Source organism: Barbus barbus, assembly GCF_936440315.1.
Source record: "Barbus barbus genome assembly, chromosome: 28".
NCBI classification, from domain to species: domain Eukaryota; kingdom Metazoa; phylum Chordata; class Actinopteri; order Cypriniformes; family Cyprinidae; genus Barbus; species Barbus barbus.
Window position 1 is genome coordinate 17,716,241 of NC_136756.1, and position 21,358 is coordinate 17,737,598.

The 21,358-nt window shown below is 34.8% G+C and overlaps 1 protein-coding gene across 2 annotated transcripts; it reads right to left on the reverse strand.

Moving 5' to 3' along the window:
* Positions 1-5,559: 5,559 nt before the first annotated feature.
* LOC306848575 (sodium-coupled neutral amino acid transporter 5-like) lies at positions 5,560-20,791 on the reverse strand. Of its 2 annotated transcripts, none has more exons than XM_079383214.1 (16): positions 16,027-16,184; positions 14,007-14,139; positions 12,861-12,945; positions 12,476-12,591; positions 10,730-10,803; positions 10,523-10,615; positions 10,307-10,388; positions 9,785-9,867; positions 8,436-8,494; positions 8,193-8,321; positions 8,004-8,083; positions 7,802-7,902; positions 7,526-7,641; positions 7,275-7,419; positions 7,085-7,188; positions 5,560-7,002 (listed from the first exon to the last, which is right to left on the reverse strand). In XM_079383214.1, exons 2-16 carry the CDS (start codon positions 14,069-14,071, stop codon positions 6,901-6,903), a joined length of 1,434 nt encoding a protein of 477 aa, XP_079239340.1. In that variant the 5' UTR covers positions 14,072-14,139; positions 16,027-16,184; the 3' UTR covers positions 5,560-6,900. The 2 variants fall into 2 exon arrangements, with proteins under 2 accessions (XP_079239340.1, XP_079239341.1); XM_079383215.1 differs by lacking the exon at positions 16,027-16,184 and adding an exon at positions 20,656-20,791 and having other exon boundaries at positions 6,409-7,002.
* Between the last annotated feature and the right edge of the window lie 567 nt (positions 20,792-21,358).

Genomic DNA, 21,358 nt, shown 5'->3' on the forward strand with positions numbered 1-21,358 from the left:
GTTATTTCACTTTAATTGCATTGAAAAGGACCTATACATTGCCATTAGAATAAATTTACTGAACCTAAGCATAGGAGCCTGATAAAAATGCTCATTTTATATGCAAATTTCAGATGGCACTTTTTTGCATCTGAACTCTTCATTTCTATCTGTATGTCACATATGATGAAGTATCAAACAAAACAGGCAGGCTGAGTAATTACCAACAGTGTAAAAAAAAACTGAAAAAAAAGTGACAGTGAAAGGCAAATGGAACATATCATTGGAGTGTCATGTAAGGGATTTTTGGCTTTTCGCAACTTTTCACCAAAAAGTACCTCACACAACCAAACTGTTTAGCTTTTAGTTTTTCACTGTTAAAAATAAAAGTTGAGAAAAAAAATCAAGACGACATATTGTACTGAGATTTTTTTGTTCTCTTAATAAATGTAATTGTCTCTAGTACTTTAGTCAAATGGATTTGTTTGTCCAGTAAATGCTAAATGTCTTTCCAACTCTTTTCACAGCAAATAGCCTACAGATCCTTTGTTTTAGATTTTTTTTTTTTTCAAATAAAACACTTTAATAAGCTCAAAATACTACTAATATATTCAATAAAATAAAAGTTGAGACAACTTAAAATTTTAAGGCAACCAGCTTCAGCAGATTTTTGAGTTCTCTCAATTTATTTTTGTAGGAGATTCTCAACTTTTTGTTGTATAAACTTAAAACAACTTGAGTAAACTCACAAATCTGCTGAAGCTGGTTACCTTAAAATTTTAAGTTGGCTCAACTTTGTTTTTTACAGTGTACAGGTGCATCTCAAAAAATTATAATATCGTGAAAACGTTTTTTTTTATGGTAACCTTTCAAAAAGTGAAAATTTCATATATTCTACATTCATTACTTGTAATTTTTTTATTTTTATTTTGATAATTAGAGCTTACAGCTCATGGAAGTCAAAAATGCAGTATCTCAAAATATTAGAATATTTATATTTGAGTTTCATTAAATGACCATCCCTACAGTATAAATTCCGGGTAGCTTTAAAACCACAATAATGGGGAAGACTGCTGACTTGAAAAGGGAACATATATAGGTTCATAATAATGAAAATGGTTACGATCTTTATCCGTATAAATTGAAGCATCTTGTTTTTTCGGGGGTTCCGCTTAGGCAGTGTAAATCTCGGTTTGGTCCCATTGTAACCCACCTCCTCTCCACATGGAGGGATGTTGAAAGAGTAGTTACAATATGACATAGGCATTCACCTATTTTCCACAATAATAACCTTTTGTCAGGCAGTACTCCATTCCATTGTTCGCAATGGACTCATAATAAAGTAAACACGCTGGGAGATATCTATGATGATAGTAGTTTAAAATCCTTCCAGAATCTCAAAACTCAATATAATCTGCCAGGCACTTCCTTCTTTATGCATTAGCTCGGCCCTACAGGCATATGGGGTGCCTTGGAACTCTCAACTGCCTGTTCACCCTTTATGAAAACTAATCCTTCCTTCTGAGGAATCTCCCTCCTCTGCTTCAGTCATCTTTCTCTTTCTTCTTGAACATTCATACAAACCTTTATCTATTACAACTGTTTGGGCTAAGGATCTTAATGAGGATGTGCATGTTTTATTTTTCCGATCAGGTATGGGGTATGTTTAAATTGTCTTCTAAAAACCCTAATCACCAAATGATTCATTGGAAATTGCTGCATAGGGTTTACTTGACTCCAACGTTTTTATATGAATCTGTCGTCTTCTCCTAAGTGTAATCTCTGTTCCCAAGGAGTTTTAGGCACCTTTTTGGACTCAGCTCTCACAGGACCTATCATATTTGTTGGGTACTGAGATATGTTTGGCTCCGTGCCATTTTTTCATGAATGACTTTTGGGACTTCACCTTGTCCGTCCAACAAAGATGTTTACTGTTAGCTGCTCTCACAGCAGCAAAAAAATTGCTAAAATTGGACATTATCTCGATGGAACTCTCAACTTCTCATATACATGGATCTAATGTGAAAACTGTAAATTCATGGCATTCAGCTTTTAATGTTGTCTCATCTTTTCTAAAAAATTTGTAAAAATTATTTTATTGTTATTTGTTTAACAATAAGTGTTAATTAATATATTTATATTATTATTATTTATTTTATTTTATTTATTTTGTGTTTGTGCGACCTACAGCCTGTCACTGTGAATCAGTGTTTCCAACTAAGTTGCTACATGAGGTTGTGACGTTATATCATTACGTAACAATGACGCAAAACTGCATCATTGCATAGAATACACAATATATGATTCAAAATATATTTAGATTTGTTCATAAAAATAATATATATTTAATAGATATTATTTGTAAAAATAATATAAACACATTTATGATCAGATATTTTCATATTTAAATACTACACTGAATTATTAATCAGTTGCACATTTTTGAACAATAGCTTTTTATGTATTTTCTTATAAACTATAAAATGACACATTCCGAACTATTATATGCCTAATTTTAAGCATTGTGTTGGTAGTTAGTTAGTATGCTTCAGTTTAAGAAAAGTTCATAAGAATAGGGTACAATGAAGGACCCTATGTGTCATATTGTGTTAATATGAAGGAATTTTCCGTATTCATTTTTCACAGGTGTTTTACCTGTATTTTAAGTTGCGCATTGTATTTTGTGTTTTAGGTTTACAGGAAATATCTGTAAACTTAACACATAATGTCCTGCCAGAAAAATTATCAGAGGCTTTTCTATTTTTCTTAACTGATCAACAACAATAGGAACAAACTAATAACAATGTGTATGATACATGAAGAAATATTATCGAACTATTGCAGCTTGCAGCTTGATTCACATGTCATCTCTGTACTGTTAGGCACTTCTCCCCAACTCTCTACAGGCTGATGTCCTGCTTGGCTACCTAGCTCATCAATGTTTTTTTTCTTTTGTGTAATCTACACAAACCCAAATTCCAGAAATATTGGGACGTTTTTTAAAATTTGAATAAAATGAAAACTAAAAGAATTTTAAATCACATAAGCCAATATTTTATTCACAACAGAACACAGATAACATAAATGTTTAAACTGAGAAAGTTTACAATTTTATGCACAAAATTAGCTCATTTAAAATTTGATGCCTGCTACAGGTCTCAAAAAAGTTGGGACGGGGGCATGTTTACCATGGTGTTGCATCTCCTCTTCTTTTCAAAACAGTTTGAAGATGTTTGGGCATCGAGGTTATGGGTTTCTGGAGTTTTGGTGTTGGAATTTGGTCCCATTCGTGCCTGATATAGGTTTCCAGCTGCTGAAGAGTTTGTGGTTGTCTTTGACGTATGTTTCATTTAATGATGCACCAAATGTTCTCTATAGATGAAAGATCTGGACTGCAGGCAGGCCAGTTCAGCACTTGGACTCTTCTACTACGAAGCCATGCTGTTGTAATAGCTGTAGTATGGTGTTTTGCATTGTCCTGCTGAAATAAATGCAATCTGGAGGGGAGCATATGTTGCTCTAAAACCTTATATACCTTTCAGCATTCATAGTGCCTTCCAAAACATGCAAGCTGCCAATACCGTATGCACTTATGCACCCCATACCATCAGAGATGCTGGTTTTTGAACTGAACGCTGATAACACCCTGGAAGGTCTCCCTCCTCTTTAGCCCGAAGGACACGGTGTCTGTGATTTCCAACAAGAATGTCAAATTTGGACTCGTCTGACCATAGAACACTTTTCCACTTTGAAACAGTCCATTTTAAATGAGCCTTGGCCCACAGGACACAACGGCACTTCTGAACCATGTGTGACTTCCTTTTTGGATGATAGAGCTTTATTTGACACCTGCAGAAGGCATGGCAGATTGTGTTTACGGACAGTAGTTTCTGGAAGTATTCCTGGGCCCATTTAGTAATGTCAATGATAGAATCATGTCGATGAGTGATGCAGTTTTGTCTGAGGGCCCGAAGACCACGGGCATCCAACAAAGGTTTTCGACCTTGTCCCTTACGCACAGAGATTTCTCCAGTTTCTCTGAATCTTTTGATGATGTTATGCACTGTAGACGATGAGATTTGCAAAGCCTTCACAATTTGACATTGAGGAACGTTGTTTTTAAAGTATTCCACAATCTTTTTACGCACTCTTTCACAGATTGGAGAGCCTCTGCTCATATTTACTTCTGAGAGACTCTGCCTCTCTAAGACATCCCTTTTATAGTTAATCATGTTACAGACCTGATGTCAGTTAACTAAATTAGTTGCTAGATGTTCTCCCAGCTGAATCTTTTCCAAATGTATTTCTTTTCAGCCCTTTGTTGCCCCGTGCCAACTTTTTTGAGACCTGTAGCAGGCATCAAATTTGAAATGAGCTCATTTAGTGGATAAAAGTGTAACATTTCTCAATTTAAACATTTGTTATGTTCTACTGTGAATAAAATATTGGCTCATGTGATTTGAAAGTCTTTTAGTTTTCATTTTATTCAAATTTTAAAAAACGTCCCAATTTCCGGAATTCGGGTTGAAGAGGGAAGATATAGGCTATGCCTTTTTGTAATTTGATTCACTTTTTCAAAAGTTGCTAAGTTGGCAAATTTATTTGAAAAATAGCTACATTTTGAAAACTTAAAAAAAATTGCTAGGTGCTTTTTGAAGAAAAATAAAGTTGCTAGGTTAGTCTGACTTTTCAGTAAATATTCGGTTATATCGATACGCCAATAGGTGGCAACAAGTAACTGTGAGCGAATCAATGAATCATGCACTAGTCTGTGTTCGTGATGTTGCAAATACATATCATATAAAGCCAGTCGTCTTTACACAATCTTTCAAATTTATTATTTAGGATCAATGTGTTCAACAACAAATACATGTATTTATAAGCATTAATCACTGTGGAATACTACAGTTGTTTCCATTTATTTTATGTCAGGCACTTTATAAAAAACAATCAAAGGGAAATGTGAATTAAAATTTAAATCTATTAATAAGCTTCCCATTAATTATTGATCCGTTAAGTATTACGTTTCATTTTCGCTCGCCATTCAAGTCCAATCTGTGCAGAAAAAAAAAACTATAATATGTACACAGAATATGTACACTGATGTACAACAATTAATGGAAAGTTTCTTCCATTTCACACACACAATATGTACATAAAACACTATACAAAACAGCCATACATGTTGACATTTATGATAAAGTAGTTGCAATGTCCAGCAGGAAACAATTTTAGTCCTGGTCCATGTAAACTCACAGATACCGATGAGGAGTAAAATGGATGGGCATAGTATGACCACAGAAACATGTCAGTGAGCTTATTATTGATCATGAATTCTGCAGGCAATGCTGTGTTGTGCTCTACACTGTAAAAAAAAAAAAAAAAAAAAAAAAAAGGTTGAGCCAACTTAAAATTTTAAGGCTACCAGCTTCAGCAGATTTTTGAGTTCTCAACTTTTTTTGTTTTAAGTTTATACAACAAAAAGTTGAGAATCTCCTACAATAATAAGTTGAGAGAACTGTGCTGAAGCTGGTTGCCTTAAAATTTTAAGTTGGCTCAACTTTTTTTTTTTTTTTTTTTAACAGTTTAGTAGTGACCTTTCAGAAAAAAAAAATTATCAACATCATTCATTGTCCGGCCCATTTCTGGAGTGGAATTTTTTGTCACTGAAACACAACATGTTCCCATGTAAAGCACAAATAAATTATTCCAACAACATTTTTCAAGTTTGTTAAAAGTATGCTCATTTGCAAGATGTTTCAAAAGTATTTCCAATTATACAACAAACAAAATAACATACGACATGAAAAATCCCCAACAGTGTTGTGTGTTTCTGGAATACTACTAGATAATTAGAATTCAGACATTTATATTCCTTTTCCTCTCTAAAACAGAGTAAAGAAATGTTGCCATATGATGGTGACGAGATCTGCACTAAACACTAGTTACTGTAAGACATCTTGTACTGTAGATTACATTTCTCTGATGATGTAACAAGACAAAAAAAAATCAATAAATACAAAACATTAACTTCAGGTTCGTCCTCTGACATTGAAGCATTTTGCTTAAACAATGCTGAAATTCATCATAAAACTGTACACTCTTCCTAATTAAATAATGTTATAAACTGCTTTTAGGAATGTTGAATAATAGAACTGCCTGTTATTCAGCAAAAATGAAATGAACTGAAATTCACATACAGTGGGGTCCAAAGGTTTGAGACCAAATTGAATACCTGGGATTCAAAATAAAAATTAACTCTGGAAATAAAATGTATAAGGATTAGTTTTAGGATAAAAAAAATTTATATTTGAAGATGATAAAATTAAGTTGTTTAGGACTTTCAGACTGTAACATTTCACTTGTTGTTATGGTGATAATATATGAAAATTGTGCATTAAACTAGAATTTTCACTAATAAATATTTTTGGACCTCAAAATATGCACTATGAGCTGTAAAAAACAGACTCTGTAACTGTAAAATTACTCTGTGTAGTAGGAGGTAGACTTCAAACTGCATGTTTTCAGCTTTGGCAGTAAAGATGAGTGAATTCTCATCTCAGTATCACAGTTTTTCCACCAGTTTTGTGTAGTTTAGGAAGTTCCAACTGCCAGTCATAACATCAACACCTTTGTGTGTAAAATTGGCTTTCATTAAAAATTCAATAAATATTTTCAATATGTTCTTAGAGCATCATAGCTCTAATTATTCAAGATCATGTGTTACCGCTCCTCTTTGCATTCTTCTTGAATTTAGGTAACTATCCATTTTTCATTTTGGACATACTGAAATTGAGGAGTTAACTAGTTAGATATCTATAAAACTAAATGAAACTGAACCAGGTGCAAAGGTTGCAGGTTCAGGAGTTTGTGGTCTGTATTAGCTTTGGTTTTTAAGTGTTGGAATGCGGTTGAGTTCTCTCAGTGGCCACCCGAAGTCTTCTTTCCGGCGACCCACTCTGATATGATGAACGTAATGCTCATAATCATGAAGATGAAACCCAGTGTCACAAATGCAATCGCCTGGAAAACATAACACAAAATGAGAAAAAAAGAACCCACAGATCTGTGAGTGTGAACTTACATGATTCTCGCTGATTCTTACCTGGATCTTTGGCCGAGATTTCAACGGCTCCTGTTCTTCAGGGACGATGCAAATGTAGAATACTCCCGGAAGAATGAAAATGAGGCTGGGAGCAGATGTGGCACCTAAAACAAAAATCATTCAGCTCAGTTCTGCATTTGTGTTATGTTCATGTAACCATTAAATCCTCTATGTGGCAGATCTGACTTACCGATGAAGCCGAAGATATCACGAATGTTGGGCACGAAGATGACAAGCAGATTGGCTAAGAAGAGGAGGCATACAGCGATGGCGATGTGACGCACCCAGTGGAAAGGCTTATCAGGGAAAAGAAGCTGCAAGACGGCACGACGAATCTAGAGAAAAACAATGAAGCACTGTCAACACTCAGCCAGCACGATTATGAGGAATTATATGCAAGCAATAACTAATGAGCCAGGAAAACCAGGAAAATTAAAGTACCGGGAAAAGGACCACGGGAACGGTCAGTGTCACAGCTATCAGCACAGCCAGCCGAACACACAGCATCAGGGTGTCTTCTTTACTGTACATCTCCAGAAGCTCTGACTCCACCTTTCCTACACATATGTAGACACATAGTGATTGTTAAAACTTTTTCAAATAACACAAACCTTGAAATTCTGGTACTTTGGTTATTATTTACCATTGTACTTTCTAAAAGCCACAGTTCTAGGTATAGGTATTTTTATTTTTGTTTGTTTGTAAAGCTTCTCTTACCATAGAATGTGAGGTAGCCAAAGATGGCCGTCAGCAGGTACATGACAAACATGGCCAAAATGGAGATATTAGCAACATTTTGCATGCGTTTCTTGCTTGGACTGAAATAACAAGGAGATAAAAAAAGCAAATATATCAGTATATAAAAAAAGAAGATTTTTAAAGCCAATGTGAATGAACAAAAGTGCAATTCCAGTCTTACTTTTTGAGTTCTGTGTAAATGGGCAACACCTCAGGGTGACACACAAAAGCAAATGCCATAATGGGAATGGTAAAAGCAGTCTGTGATGAATAAAAAAACATGAAATTAACTGATTAATTCACTGCGTTTAATGTGAAGCAAAAAGGACACGTGATAATAATTGTCTGATTTGCAGTTTATATCTCTAACCTGTGGGTTCATAGTCATAAGTTTGGCTTCACACATGTCAGCGGTGGAGTTGTATTTGCTTTCAGTGAACACAGTTTTGTTATAGCTGTGTTCTGCAGGACAATCTGTGACAAATTTCTTGTAGATGACCTAATAAGACACAATGGAGAGAGATGCTTTTATTTGTCATAACTACATGTCAGTCATTATTAATATAGACTGGTGTTTTTATACTGTATGTACGTGGATCGAAAGTGGACTTACAGATATGAGGAAGAAGACCATGCAGCTGAGAGAGAAACCACTGGTGTAGCCCAGATACCCTAAAATAAATGCATAAATACATAAACATGTTCATACCATACCAATGTTAATCCTTTTGCAAGCTCAACTGGCAGTGTGGTTATATTTCTGTTGTATAGCGTGCCGAATTCATGTGACCATCTTGAAAAAGAGAGAAATCTGCTTAAATAAACTTATCGAACCTCATAATGTAATAACTGCACATAATGTAATAAGTATTATTGTAATAAAATGTTCATGTTATAATTTTGTCAAACGTAATAAAATCTTAAGCTCATAATGTAATAACAATTATTACATTATGAGTAATTTATTACATGGCAAAAATATTGTCAAAATATTCTGGGTTCTAAAATTCTGCTGTTCTTAGAACACATCAGAGAAAGGAGAAAAAACACCTACAAATAGGAATATGAATTATAAATGAGTATAATCGGTGGAGGTATAATGACTTGTTAAATATTATTATAATAAACAGCTACAAAATTACAAAACAGCTTTCAAATTTATTGCATTGACAAAGTGATGAAGCCAATCAGTGAATGGGGATGATTAGGAGGCTATGATGATGGACAAAGGCCAATGGGCAAATTTGACCAGGATGCCGGGGTAACACCCTACTCTCTTTCGAAGAACATCTTGGGATTTTTAATGACCACAGAGAGTTAGGACCTCGGTTTAACGTCTCATCCGAAGGACGGTGCTTTTTACAGTATAATGTCCCCGTCACTATACTGGGGCATTAGGACCCACACAGACCACAGGGTGAGCACCCCCTGCTGGCATCACTAACACCTCTTCCAGCAGCAACGTTGTTTTCCCAGGAGGTCTCCCATCCAGGTACTGACCAGGCTCAGCCCTGCTTAGCTTCAGTGGGCAACCAGTCTTGGGCTACAGGGTGACATGTAATGTAATGTAACATTACATATCACATACATATCATATTACATAATGTAATGTAATAGAATTCTCATACAATAACAAATTACATTGTGAAAAATTGTTATTACATTATGAACATTTTATTACAATAATAATGTAATACTTCTTACATCATGTGCAGTTATGACATTAAGCGAAACGCCAATCGCGTTGACTCCTTCACCCGTGAAATTTCGCAGAGGAACGGTAAATGTTAAACTTAAACGGTAAATGTTGAATTTAAAAGCGTCGTTTGGTACACTCAACACAGATCTTTAGTGCAGATGTGTAAATGTTTGATGGTGATTATTATGAAATATAATGGAATGACAAATGACAGAGGCAGAAAGCAAAATGAAAGAATGAGAGGAAAGGAGGCAGGAACCTACCAAGTCGTTTCATCAATGCCAGGGGAAGAATGGCGAATACACTAACGATAATGATGAGATACCTCCCATCAACAAACCAGTAACTGACAAAGAGAATAAATGTAAATGTTTTGCACAGCATATCATGTCAGAAGGAGTGATATGATTATGAAAAGCAGTCAAAATGGACACTTAAGAGTGTGTTTAGTCGTATGCACAGAGAGTTTTAAATGAAATGAAAATGAACTACAGAGAGGTTCAAAGTCTATTTAGAATTTAAGAAGGATCCACATTGTGCTTCAGTGGAACCAAAGAACATCTGACCTTTGATACAAAGGATTTCACATGCTCAATGTCACAAATTTGCTTATTTGAATTAGTGACCTTGAAATAGAATATTCTGTAATCTATAGTGCAAAATAGTTCTCACTTATTTTACATCAGGTTTATTTGTTTTATCTTTTTCAGAATCTTAAAACCTTTACAGTTTTGAACCTCACTGTATCCGGCACATCAGGATCAGTACTGTGTTCTGGTACTCACTCGGAGTTATCTGGCATTTCCAGAAGACCCTGAATAATATGAGGTAACTCTATTTTCACAATGAACAGGTAACTGGACATTGCTGTTGGATCAAAGAAAGAAACATTGAGTGTTGTAGTACATCTGAATTCATTGCTCATATTGCTTTAAGTGGTTATCCCTGACTTTGCTTTATCAGCTAGTAACTACTGAAATTTATAATACATTTAATTTTACCTCCGATGTTGTGCAGTGTTATAATGCATGCTGCTACGATTTTCCCAGGTCGACCAAATGCATGGTTCCCGAGCTGTTCATATGCACGGATCCCTAAACACACAAACAAACAGAATGGAAAGTTCAGAAAAAGGTCAAGATGCATTTTTAACAGAGTGTGATGTTATCAGGATTGTCTTTAGAGATAAAAGAGAAAATGTTCCTCACCAACCACTCCTGCACTCTTCAGAAGCAGGTGTATGGAGTAGGCAGAGAGAACAGCTATGCATATCAACAGGATTCTGCAAACAGGTTACACAAATAATGAAACTAGATAAGCAACAACAGTAAAAAGCAACTTCCCATGTGGACTGCAAGAATAGTTCACCCAAACTTATTTTCATTTTCATTCATTAATTTAACCACCTCATTTTGTTCCAAACCTGTTTCTGTCTTTGGTGGAGTAAAAATGAAAGTCAAAGAGTTTCAAAACAAAACTGGATTCCACTGACATTCACTGTATATATAAAAAAGGAGACATTTTAAAAATATATTTTTTATGTTCCACAGAATAAAGTCAGGTTTGAAACAACATGAGGGTGAGTAAATGATGATAGAATTTACATTTTTGGGTGACTTTCAATTTAATAACCTGCGTAGATGGATATTCAGTGAAATCTTTTCCCCACAATATTATTTCTTATAGATTGTCAGACTCATCAGCTGGTCACTTGACTTTCAGTAGTGCTAATGTAATCACGATTAGGCGGCACAAACTGCAGTTTGATTAGGGATTTATCACCAGTCGACAAGGAGATGACAGAGGAGACACAAATCTAACCTGTAATCACATTAATGACGCATTAGACAAGCTGGGAGTGTATTTCTTTAGAGTACAACTAACAACAACACCGTCACACACACACACACACTCACACACACACACACACACACACACACAAACAAAGACTCTGTAGTAAAGGCATGCAAAATAACAAGTCAATGACGTACTATTAGCTAACACTTTCCCCTATTTGCATATTGCTGAATGATTTGATTGTCAGGAAGTTTTTTTTGTTGTTATTTTTTTAGCTGTTGAGATCGAAACTAAAAAACTTTTCTTTTTTTTCTTCTCTCTCTCGTTTTGTACAGTAAGCTGCTTGAAAAGCCTGGCTGAGCTAGACAGACAGACAGACAGACAGACAGACAGGCTTTGGTTTGAATAAAGATTACAGCAGGCTATTTATAACCCTCTCAGGTCTGATCTGTGAGCTGTGCATGCCCATGTGTCACATCATAGACAAACACAGTGACAACCCTAGTACACAAATAAAACCCTGTCATTCACAAGGATTAGCAATTGCATTTGTTCTGTCGATGAGCATAGTTCTATTCAGAATTTGATAATTCATGCTAACACTGGATTTGTAAGGAACATGGTATGTGGAATGGTGGAAGTGAAATTGAAAGAATGATTTTTTAGCACTGGGTTTGCCTGACTCCTCCTCACAGTGGCTTCTAAGTTACGTGATATCTCAGCCAAGAAAAAACATGCGAATATTTGAGTTTGTATTGACTTAGCATGTAAGGCTGTAAGGCTGTTTGTAAGGTTGGTTGTGACTGGAACATGTACGTGATGGAGGCACACTGGAGTATGGCTATATGCCTACAGTTAAATGTAGATGGACACAAAGAACCCTTAATGCTCAGTTAGACACGCATATGGATCAAACGCATTCCCACCATACTAACTGAAGCTAATGAATAAAACACAGCCAAATACCACATACCAGAAAGACTAGGGGGCTCTTCAACTCACAATTTACACACAGTAAAGTTTTTGTTTATGACATAAAATTAACACTAGAATTCATTTTACTATCATACCTTCAATAACCTTTATTTGTATTTATGTATTTATACCATAAATCAACCTAAATGCAAACGCTTGATTGGAAGTGTAGTTTGACTTACACAAAAAGGATGATTCCAGTGTTGGCCATGGCGTAAGCCAGTCCCAGAATTCCACTGCCCATAATGGCGTTACTGAGGTTGAAAACAGACATTCCAAAAGAAGTCTTTCCCACGAACTGCAATAAAAGATGAATTATGTATTAGTCATGAATTGTATATCTATTTATCTGAATGTTTTTTTAACTTAAATAGTAGATTCACTTTTTCTGTGTATTAACTCCACAAACAGTTATTAAGAGGGAGTAGTTAGAAGTTCTTCCTACTGTTACACATTATATTTAATATTTAAATATAATGTGTGAGTCTTTTACATCATTCTAATCAGTTTCAAGCAGCCTTATAGAGTAAGTTTTTGTGAAGGCAGTTCTGAAATCTGGATACTCACATCTGTAAACTGAGTCTCTATCTTTCCATTGCTCTTATTGGGGAGGAAAGTATCACCCTCTGTCATGTTTTCAAGGGCATCAAATCTGTGTAATATAAGCACAATTATTATTATTATTATTATTATTTTTTGCTAAATAATAATGATCCATTTGAAGAGCTCTGTTTTGAACTATTTCATCTTGCATTGGAAATTATTTAAAAAAATGCAGGGAATGACGCAGCTACTGAATCACTTGACCTTTTAGCAGGTGAGGACCCTTAAGATATAAGATTTATTTGTAATTGCCTTAATGCAGCAGGTTTGTGAATGCTGTATTAATAAATGCCTTTAAAACAGCGGTTGCAAGCTCAAAATACCTACTGGATTGTTTTTTTTCTTTTAAAAAATTGTTAATTTAATTGTTAATAAAGCTGAAATTACTGTAAACTAAATATTAGATGATAACATGTATAATAAGTTTAAGTACTAAAATTACTAACTGATACTAACTGTCACGTGTCGGTTTCCGTTTAGTTCCTGTTTGCCCTTATTTGTTTTTTCCTGTCCTAGTTTTGTTAATCATTGTTTATTCCATTCCCCCGTTTGGTATTAATCATCTTGTTTGCTCTTTTGTTCTTGTTCCTTTATAAGTCCTTATTTCTCTCTTTTGTCTTTGCCTGAGTTTAATGTTCATTAAAGGAAAGAGTGTGTTGATGCTACTTCGTTCTCGTGATCCTTTGTTTATTTTTACGACAACCACTAAATCCCACAACAATACTAACGGAAATAAAATTAAAACTATATATTTAAATTATACTTTATTGAAAAGAAAAACTAATAAAAATGACCATATAAATTACTAGAAATTACACTAAATAAAATTACACTTAATAAAAATACTGATTTTGTTTAATATATTATATATAAAATACATGTATGCATTTATTGGCTAAACCAACATGCAAGTGAAAATTGACCTGAGGTCTGATTTAATGATAGTCTATTAACACGATGAGTTTAAGATCCCTATCTTTCAAACAAAGCTTTGCTTTAAGCAGTTTAAGTTTACAAACTAAAAGATATGATGGCATGTGAAATTTGTGAACTTTTAAAGCAGTAACTTTTTTCTGAGATAGTTCCTCTTGTGTTGATGTTGAAACGTACCCATTCTCAGGAATTCTGTCAGGGCTCAGATCATGGTGACCGTTTGATGCTTTTTGTAGTTCCATTTTAATATGTACAACACTTAACAATCCACCAAAGAGCACAGTCTGCAAGGGCAAGTTCTGTAAACAATCTGAAACACAGAAAAAGATTCTAAAATAAATGATCATTTTACGGACAACTGAAATCACTGTGAAACGTGAGTGCTTTGCTGAAAAAAATCGCAAAAATGTCCAAATTCTGAAACATAAATTGCAGATACATGCTCAGATCAGTGAGATCAGTGACAATCACTTGTTACATTTTTCTTAATTATGTGCAACATTATGTACAATAGCGTCATGTAAATAATATCACGGTCAAGGAGAAGGCAGGGGAAAAGTAATGGTAAATGCATTCTTCAGAGCATTACTGCATGCTAAAAAACACCTAATGGAAAGATTAGCCTTCATAGAAAACAGCTGTGAGAGTCTGTGTGAGTATTTTCCCCCTTCATCATCAAATTCAGGCTGGCAAGTTAGTTGTGGGCAGTACTCTGCAGCTCTGTGTTTTTAAAGCTTGATTACTGTAAACAAAGTAAAAATACACTATAATTTTAATATGTGGGATGTGCAATTACATGCAGGTTAAAGCTACTAGTAACCTAAAAACTAAATATATATTCAGATCTTCCCAAATAAGTAGGGTATATCATGCTATTGTGAATTCAACTGACTGTTTTCACACAGGTTTCCTGTACATGATTGCCATTGGTCTGGTGAATGGATAACTCTGCCTCCAAATTCTTCATTTTCTTTCTTTCTTAATTGTTGCTGCGTTTAGCTGGTCGGGATGCTTAACCAGAAGGTCAAGGTTTTACTGGTTAGCATGGCCCTACGGTAAAAGCTTTCTCTAAGTATTACACGCCTATAGGTCAAATATTTAACAATTAAAAATTACAGTCAAGTACTTAATATGTGATTTAAGTACATTACATTATTTAAAATGTGAAGTAAAACTTAATTTGACAAAGTGCACTTTAAAAAAAAGTGTAAACCGAGTCATGAGAAAGCACAATGTACTTAAGTGACCTTTTATTTCATTATTATTATATTTTCTGCAAGTACATTTAAAAAAAAAAAAACTTTTAACAATTTGAAGTACACTAAAGTGCACCCTGAATACAATTTAAGTGCTCTTCTCTTTCACAAGGGTATGAAGCTATAGAGATGATGGACACACCACAGTTTGAGCCTTATGTTATGATTATAAATAAATCAAGAATTGTTTATGTATATCATATAGGCGTCTTTTTGTACAAATAGCATGGCTGATGCAACTTTTCTTAAGCTTGCAAGGAAACATTGTGAAAAATGCGGCAGTTCTTGTAGGTCAGGAAATACTTAAGTCTTAATCTATCATTCAGGATACTGGCAGTAGCCTTATTAGGGAAAATGTCTGTATTCATTCTGTGCTTTATTTGTGTTTTGACGCAGAATTCCCTGAATATTTTAAGTCTTGCCAAAAACTTGGCAAGCTCAGAACCTCAGTCTTTAGTGGTCAAGTTACTAGCAAAATAAGTCAGTGAATATAAAATATACTTTATTTGCTTTAGAGTCACAAATTAATTAATGGCCCATTCAAAACACTATATTTAAGACCACTACCATACGCTGTACAATCTATTATGTGCTTGATAAAGTAAAAGCAAGACAAGAGATAAACAGTTCAATTGAATTGTACTTTAACAGTGTTCCATCCTCCATAATATAACCTGCGTCTATGGAAAAGAGGTTAATGCAAAAGTTACTCATGATAAACCCTCAACTCACTGCCAAAATGGACAACCGGTGTGAAATAAATTATGAAGTGAATAAAACTTCTTACAGAAACTGTAAAACTGTGAGGCAAGTCTTGGCTACATGACTCCAGTCTGATGCAAGACTTTATCTGTATTGAAACAGAATGAACCTCCCTACACACCCTTATTCAAACACACGCTTGTATTCCAGCAGGAAGTGGATGTTGAGAAAGTACTCACCACTGTGGGATAAAGAGAAACCTTGAGAAATTCAAAAGTCTCTAAGTGCAGCTACGTGGTATCCTGAGGTCAGAGAGTCCTCAGTCATTCGTTTCTGTGTTGCCTTAGAGAAGCTGTCCAGCTTGAATGACAACACATTCAGAGCTCACCTATGTCCTGAGACGGGGAGGGGAGGAGATTAACTCCTGTGTGGAGGAGTGGACATGTTTCTATGTTTAGACACGCCATGGGACGATGTCACCATCTTAACACACTCTTATACGTTAAAAATATTCAACTGGCAGAGGTTTTTTATGTATGTGTATGCTTATACATGAATTCAAATTATAATATGGGGAAAAAAAGACATTCAGGCATAGAGCACTGAAGAATGGTCACGTTGGAAATGTTTATCAATTTGGGGGATTGTTTATTATGGGTAGGGTTATAAAGTATGAGGGAGAAGGTAGGGGATTGTGGGTAAGTGTGTGGTGTGGTAAATAATGGGATTAGAAGATCTGTGCTTTTTTTAAGGTTAACTGCAAGCACTTGCTCTGCAAGGCATGCAAGACCTGGAAAAACACCATTAGACATTGTACACTATGTTAAGGAAACATGCTGTTTTTTTATTATTAATACCAGAATTTTTTTTGTCACAATTTAAAGTAATTCAAGGCCTAATCTTGTCAAACCTCGAGGTTTACTGAGTCTAAGTAAAATCTCAAATCCCTTTTGATAATTTTATGTGCTACAGGTTTTATAAACCAAGACAATTAATTGAATGTGTTTTTAATGTATAATTTCCTGATTAATTAAGTAATGTTTGTCTAAAGTGTGTGAAATTTTACTTCAGTCAAGAAATTGTTTTAATCTTTTATAAAATGTGCTTTTAAGTTATAGTTATCTTCTACATTGGCAATTAAGAGACTAAAATGAAATAAAATGAAACTAAAATTAAATGAGATGAAAATGAAAATGAAATTAAAAAAAAGTATTGGCCATTTTTTTCTTTCTGTAAATGCCCACTCAAAGAGACATGTACAAAATCATTGTCTTGGCTTATATTAAATCAGCCCCTTGTTTATTTATGCATTTATTTATGCATTTATTAATTTAACATTTTCTATAAGCACCTCACTATTTATTGATAAATCTGTCTCTCATTAATCTTTATTGTATAATAGGCCACTGATTTTCAAAGTTTGGTACATATAAATTAATGTTAAAACACTTTTAAAAAGTTTGCAAGGTGGCTAAATGGTGTCTCTTAATTTCTTTTTATCAAGTACTGTACAGTTTTTACTTTACATTTAAGTACAGTAGTTTGTTTTTTTACTTTTTAAGTACAGGATAGATTTTATTTAACTTTTAAGTATAGAACATTTTAATTTAATCATTTAAGTTTTTTATTATTATTTACTTGTGAGCACAGTGCTGTGTTAATGTTCAAACTATTTACAATGTTTAAAAATGGCAGACAATAATAAATATTCCTATTAGGGATAAAACTGCCTTGATTTTGAACTGTGCAGAGCTGCAGCTGAATAATTAGACCTACTTCGCTACTGTATTTTAATGTTGGTCATTATACATTGTACAGCCAAGTATTTTCTGAGGTGGTACTTGGTGTAAAAAGTTTGAGAACCACTGTAATAGACTATTTGCAATAAAATCTTGAGCAAAATATTTGACTAAATAAAATCATGAACCATGTCAGATGATAAATATTTGGCTGGCCAAATGGAAGCATGGAATTGAAATGATACTTATCAAAGTATTGTTGTCTTTATTCTTTATTTACTGTTGTTCAATATTTGTTTTTGTTTCAAAATGTTTCATTTTAAACTTGATTGCATACAATTAAGCATTAGTGAAAATATGCATATTCACAGTGGTTGTCATGTCAATAATGAAAACAGCGCATGTTTTTAATGTTCAATAATGTTTGATGGGACGTCATGTTGTCACATATATTGTGGTTTCAAAGACATGCATGATGCAGAATTACCAAATACAGCTACTATATTACCAAGACTATTATTTCACCACGTAGCACAAGACGTAATCCTGATACATGTACTGTAAATCCATTTAAGGACAGCAAAGGTATACATTTGAAAGGAGTAATATAGAAAACAAAGGCAAAGTATGAAAGACAGTATGCACACACACACACACACACAAAAGGTATTATGCCAGTGTTTCAAGACACGTGGCCATTTGATCACAGTGTTTACTTTTAGCTATAATAAAAAGATTGATATTAAAAATGTTGTGTGTTTATCGTCATCAAACAGGATGTTCTCACACAAAGACTAGCATCTTGACAGGAACTAGCAGCATATATAACACATGGGCCTCACTCACAGTAAGCTATTGTTGTAATGCATTGCGGGTAAAGCAAAGCTTTACACAGGACTCAAAACACTAGATGTTGTAAAGTCTAATGGCCTATGCTTATTACATTGGAGGAAAAATAATCTATTGTTATTTTCTGGTAACTTGCCTCAGACTAAGCCTAAATTCAGTTGAACAATATCAGTTATCCAACTCAAGATAAACCCTGTGATATCTCACAAGAACAGACTCTTCAAGAAATGCCTGTCAACATTCACTGAAACGGTATAACCGGTCACAAAGTACTATTACGTACTGATGATGTTAAACACCTTTATGCCAAAGTGGAACTGAAATCCAACAGGCATGACGCATTTTAAACCAGTAAAGTGGCTTTTGAAACTCAATGTATGTGAAAAATAAAACCACTGCACAGCGGCAATGTGGTGGATTGTATAATATTCAATCTTATTCCATCACTTCAACCTCTAGTCACCCCACATCCTGTCTATATCTCACGTGAATCCTGTGAAGCTGATGTTTGTGTGTGAGTATTTGAGTATAAGAGCAAGAAAATGCTTAGTGATAAATATGTCAATTCATAATCCATATCAACCAAGTGCCACTGTAGACAAGGGATATTCAAATTTAAGTCTATTTTATAATCTAGATATACTGTATATGCATGGTAGTCTGTATAACAGCAGCCATTACAACACTGAATGAGAAATATACAATAATTCTACTATGATTAAATGGAGAAAGAGTGTACAGATCCATGTGAACCTACAGACAATTGTGTGATTGTTCTCTGAGCTGCTTCTGTCATTAATTATTGCTGCTTTCAGCTATATACAGTGCTGTGAAAAAGTGTTGGCCCCCTTCCTGATTTTTCTTTTTTGCATGTTTGTCACACTTTAATGTTTCAGATCATCAAATAAATTTAAATATTAATCAAAGATAACACAAGTAAACACAACATGCAGTTTTTAAATGAAGTTTTTATTTATGAAGGGAAAACAAAATCCAAACCCACATGGCCCTGTGTGAAAAAGTGTTTGCACCCCCCCACCACCACCACCACCACCACCAATTAAAACATAACTGTGGTTTATCACACCTGAGTTCAGTTTCTCTAGCCACACCCAGGCCTGATTACTGCCACACCTGTTTGCAACCAAGAAATCACTTAAATAGGACCTGCCTGATAAAGTGAAGTAGACCAAAAGATCCTCAAAAGCTACACATCATGTTGTGATCCAAAGAAATTCAGGAACAAATGAGAACTAAAGTAATTGAGATCTATCTGTCTGGAAAAGGTTATAAAGCCATTTCTAAAGCTTTGGGACTCCAGCGAACCACAGTGAGAGCCATTATCCACAAATGGCGAAAACATGGAACAGTGGTGAACCTTCCCAGGAGTGGCCGGCCGACCAAAATTACCCCAAGAGCACTGCAACGACTCATCCAAGAGGTCACAAAAGACCCCACAACAACATCTAAAGAACTGCAGGCCTTACTTGCCTCAGTTAAGGTCAGTGTTCATGACTCCACCATAAGAAAGAGACTGGACAAAAATGGCCTGCATGGCAGAGTTCCAAGACGAAAACAGCTGCTGAGCAAAAAGAACAAAGGCTCGTCTCAGTTTTGCCAGAAAACATCTTGATGATCCCCAAGACTTTTGGGAAAATACTCTGAACTGACGAGACAGTTTAACTTTTAGTTTAACTTTTTGGAAGGTGTGTGTCCCATTACATCTGGCGTGAAAGTAACAGTGGCTGAAATGTGGCTGAATTACAACAATTCTGCCAAGATGAGTGGGCCGAAATTCCTCCACAGCGCTGTAACCGACTCATTGCAAGTTATCGCAAACACTTGATTGCAGTAGTTGCTGCTAAGGGTGGCCCAACCAGTTATTAGGTTTAGGGGGCAAGCACATTTTCACACACGGCCATGTGGGGTTAAATTTGGTTTTCTCTTCATAATAAAAAAAACTTCATTCAAAAACTTCATGTTGTGTTATCTTTGATTAATATTTAAATTTGTTTGATCTGAAACATTAAAATGTGACAAACATGCAAAAAAATAAGGAAGGGGGCCAACAATCTTTCACACCACTGTAGATGCCATGTGGCACATGGTCTTTCTACTTCCTTCTCAGAGAAGACCTCATGAATGGTGCTAACAATTAAGAAACAAATGAATTATTAACTAGTGACTCTATATAAAGAAACCATTAGACAACTGTCGACTATGTTGTTTGTTCTGACATACTGTTGAGAGAATATTTGAGAGATAATGTAGTTTTCTTACCTTTTGATACTTCAATTAAAAATCTTCAATGTAGGGAACGATCTTCCAGCGTATATAAAAAGAGAAAAATGATGGTTTGATACTCCTAGATGGTTCTTGAGTATGTCATCTAATACAGACAGATGGAGTGAAAGGGGGAGAGAGAACTTGAAAGACACAAACGTGGTAGTATTTAGTAAAGGACATTTGAAGCCACTCCTTCAATTCTAAAAGAGCGGGACTTCCAGTTTGTCCCGCCCCCCTTCTCAAGTTAGATAACTATGAATCTCACTTCTATTTTTTTCCCCTCTTTGTGTGTACATGCCTACAGCCAATAAGTGAGCTAAATCGGACAAAACCTCATTATGATTCTTGATTGGGAGAATAAATGGGTTAAAGTTTTGTTTTTTTAAACAAAACGCATGGCAAATTGTATCAACAATCAATTAAAAAATATTAAAGCCACATTCTTTGTTTAATTAAGGGCATCATCCAGGAATGTGAACATTTTTTCTACATTTTCATCGTGAACATATTATTCACACTATTCATAGTATAGAATAGTGCATAAATATGTGAATTGGGACACACCTCTGCTGTTGCATTTTTACTGTTTTGGTTTTGTGAGGCAGAATAGCAAAGGAATGTCACACTTCTGGCATGGGATTTCAAGGGAGCTCATTTACTTAGCATTTAGCAGACAAACAGTAGAAGAGACAGTCCC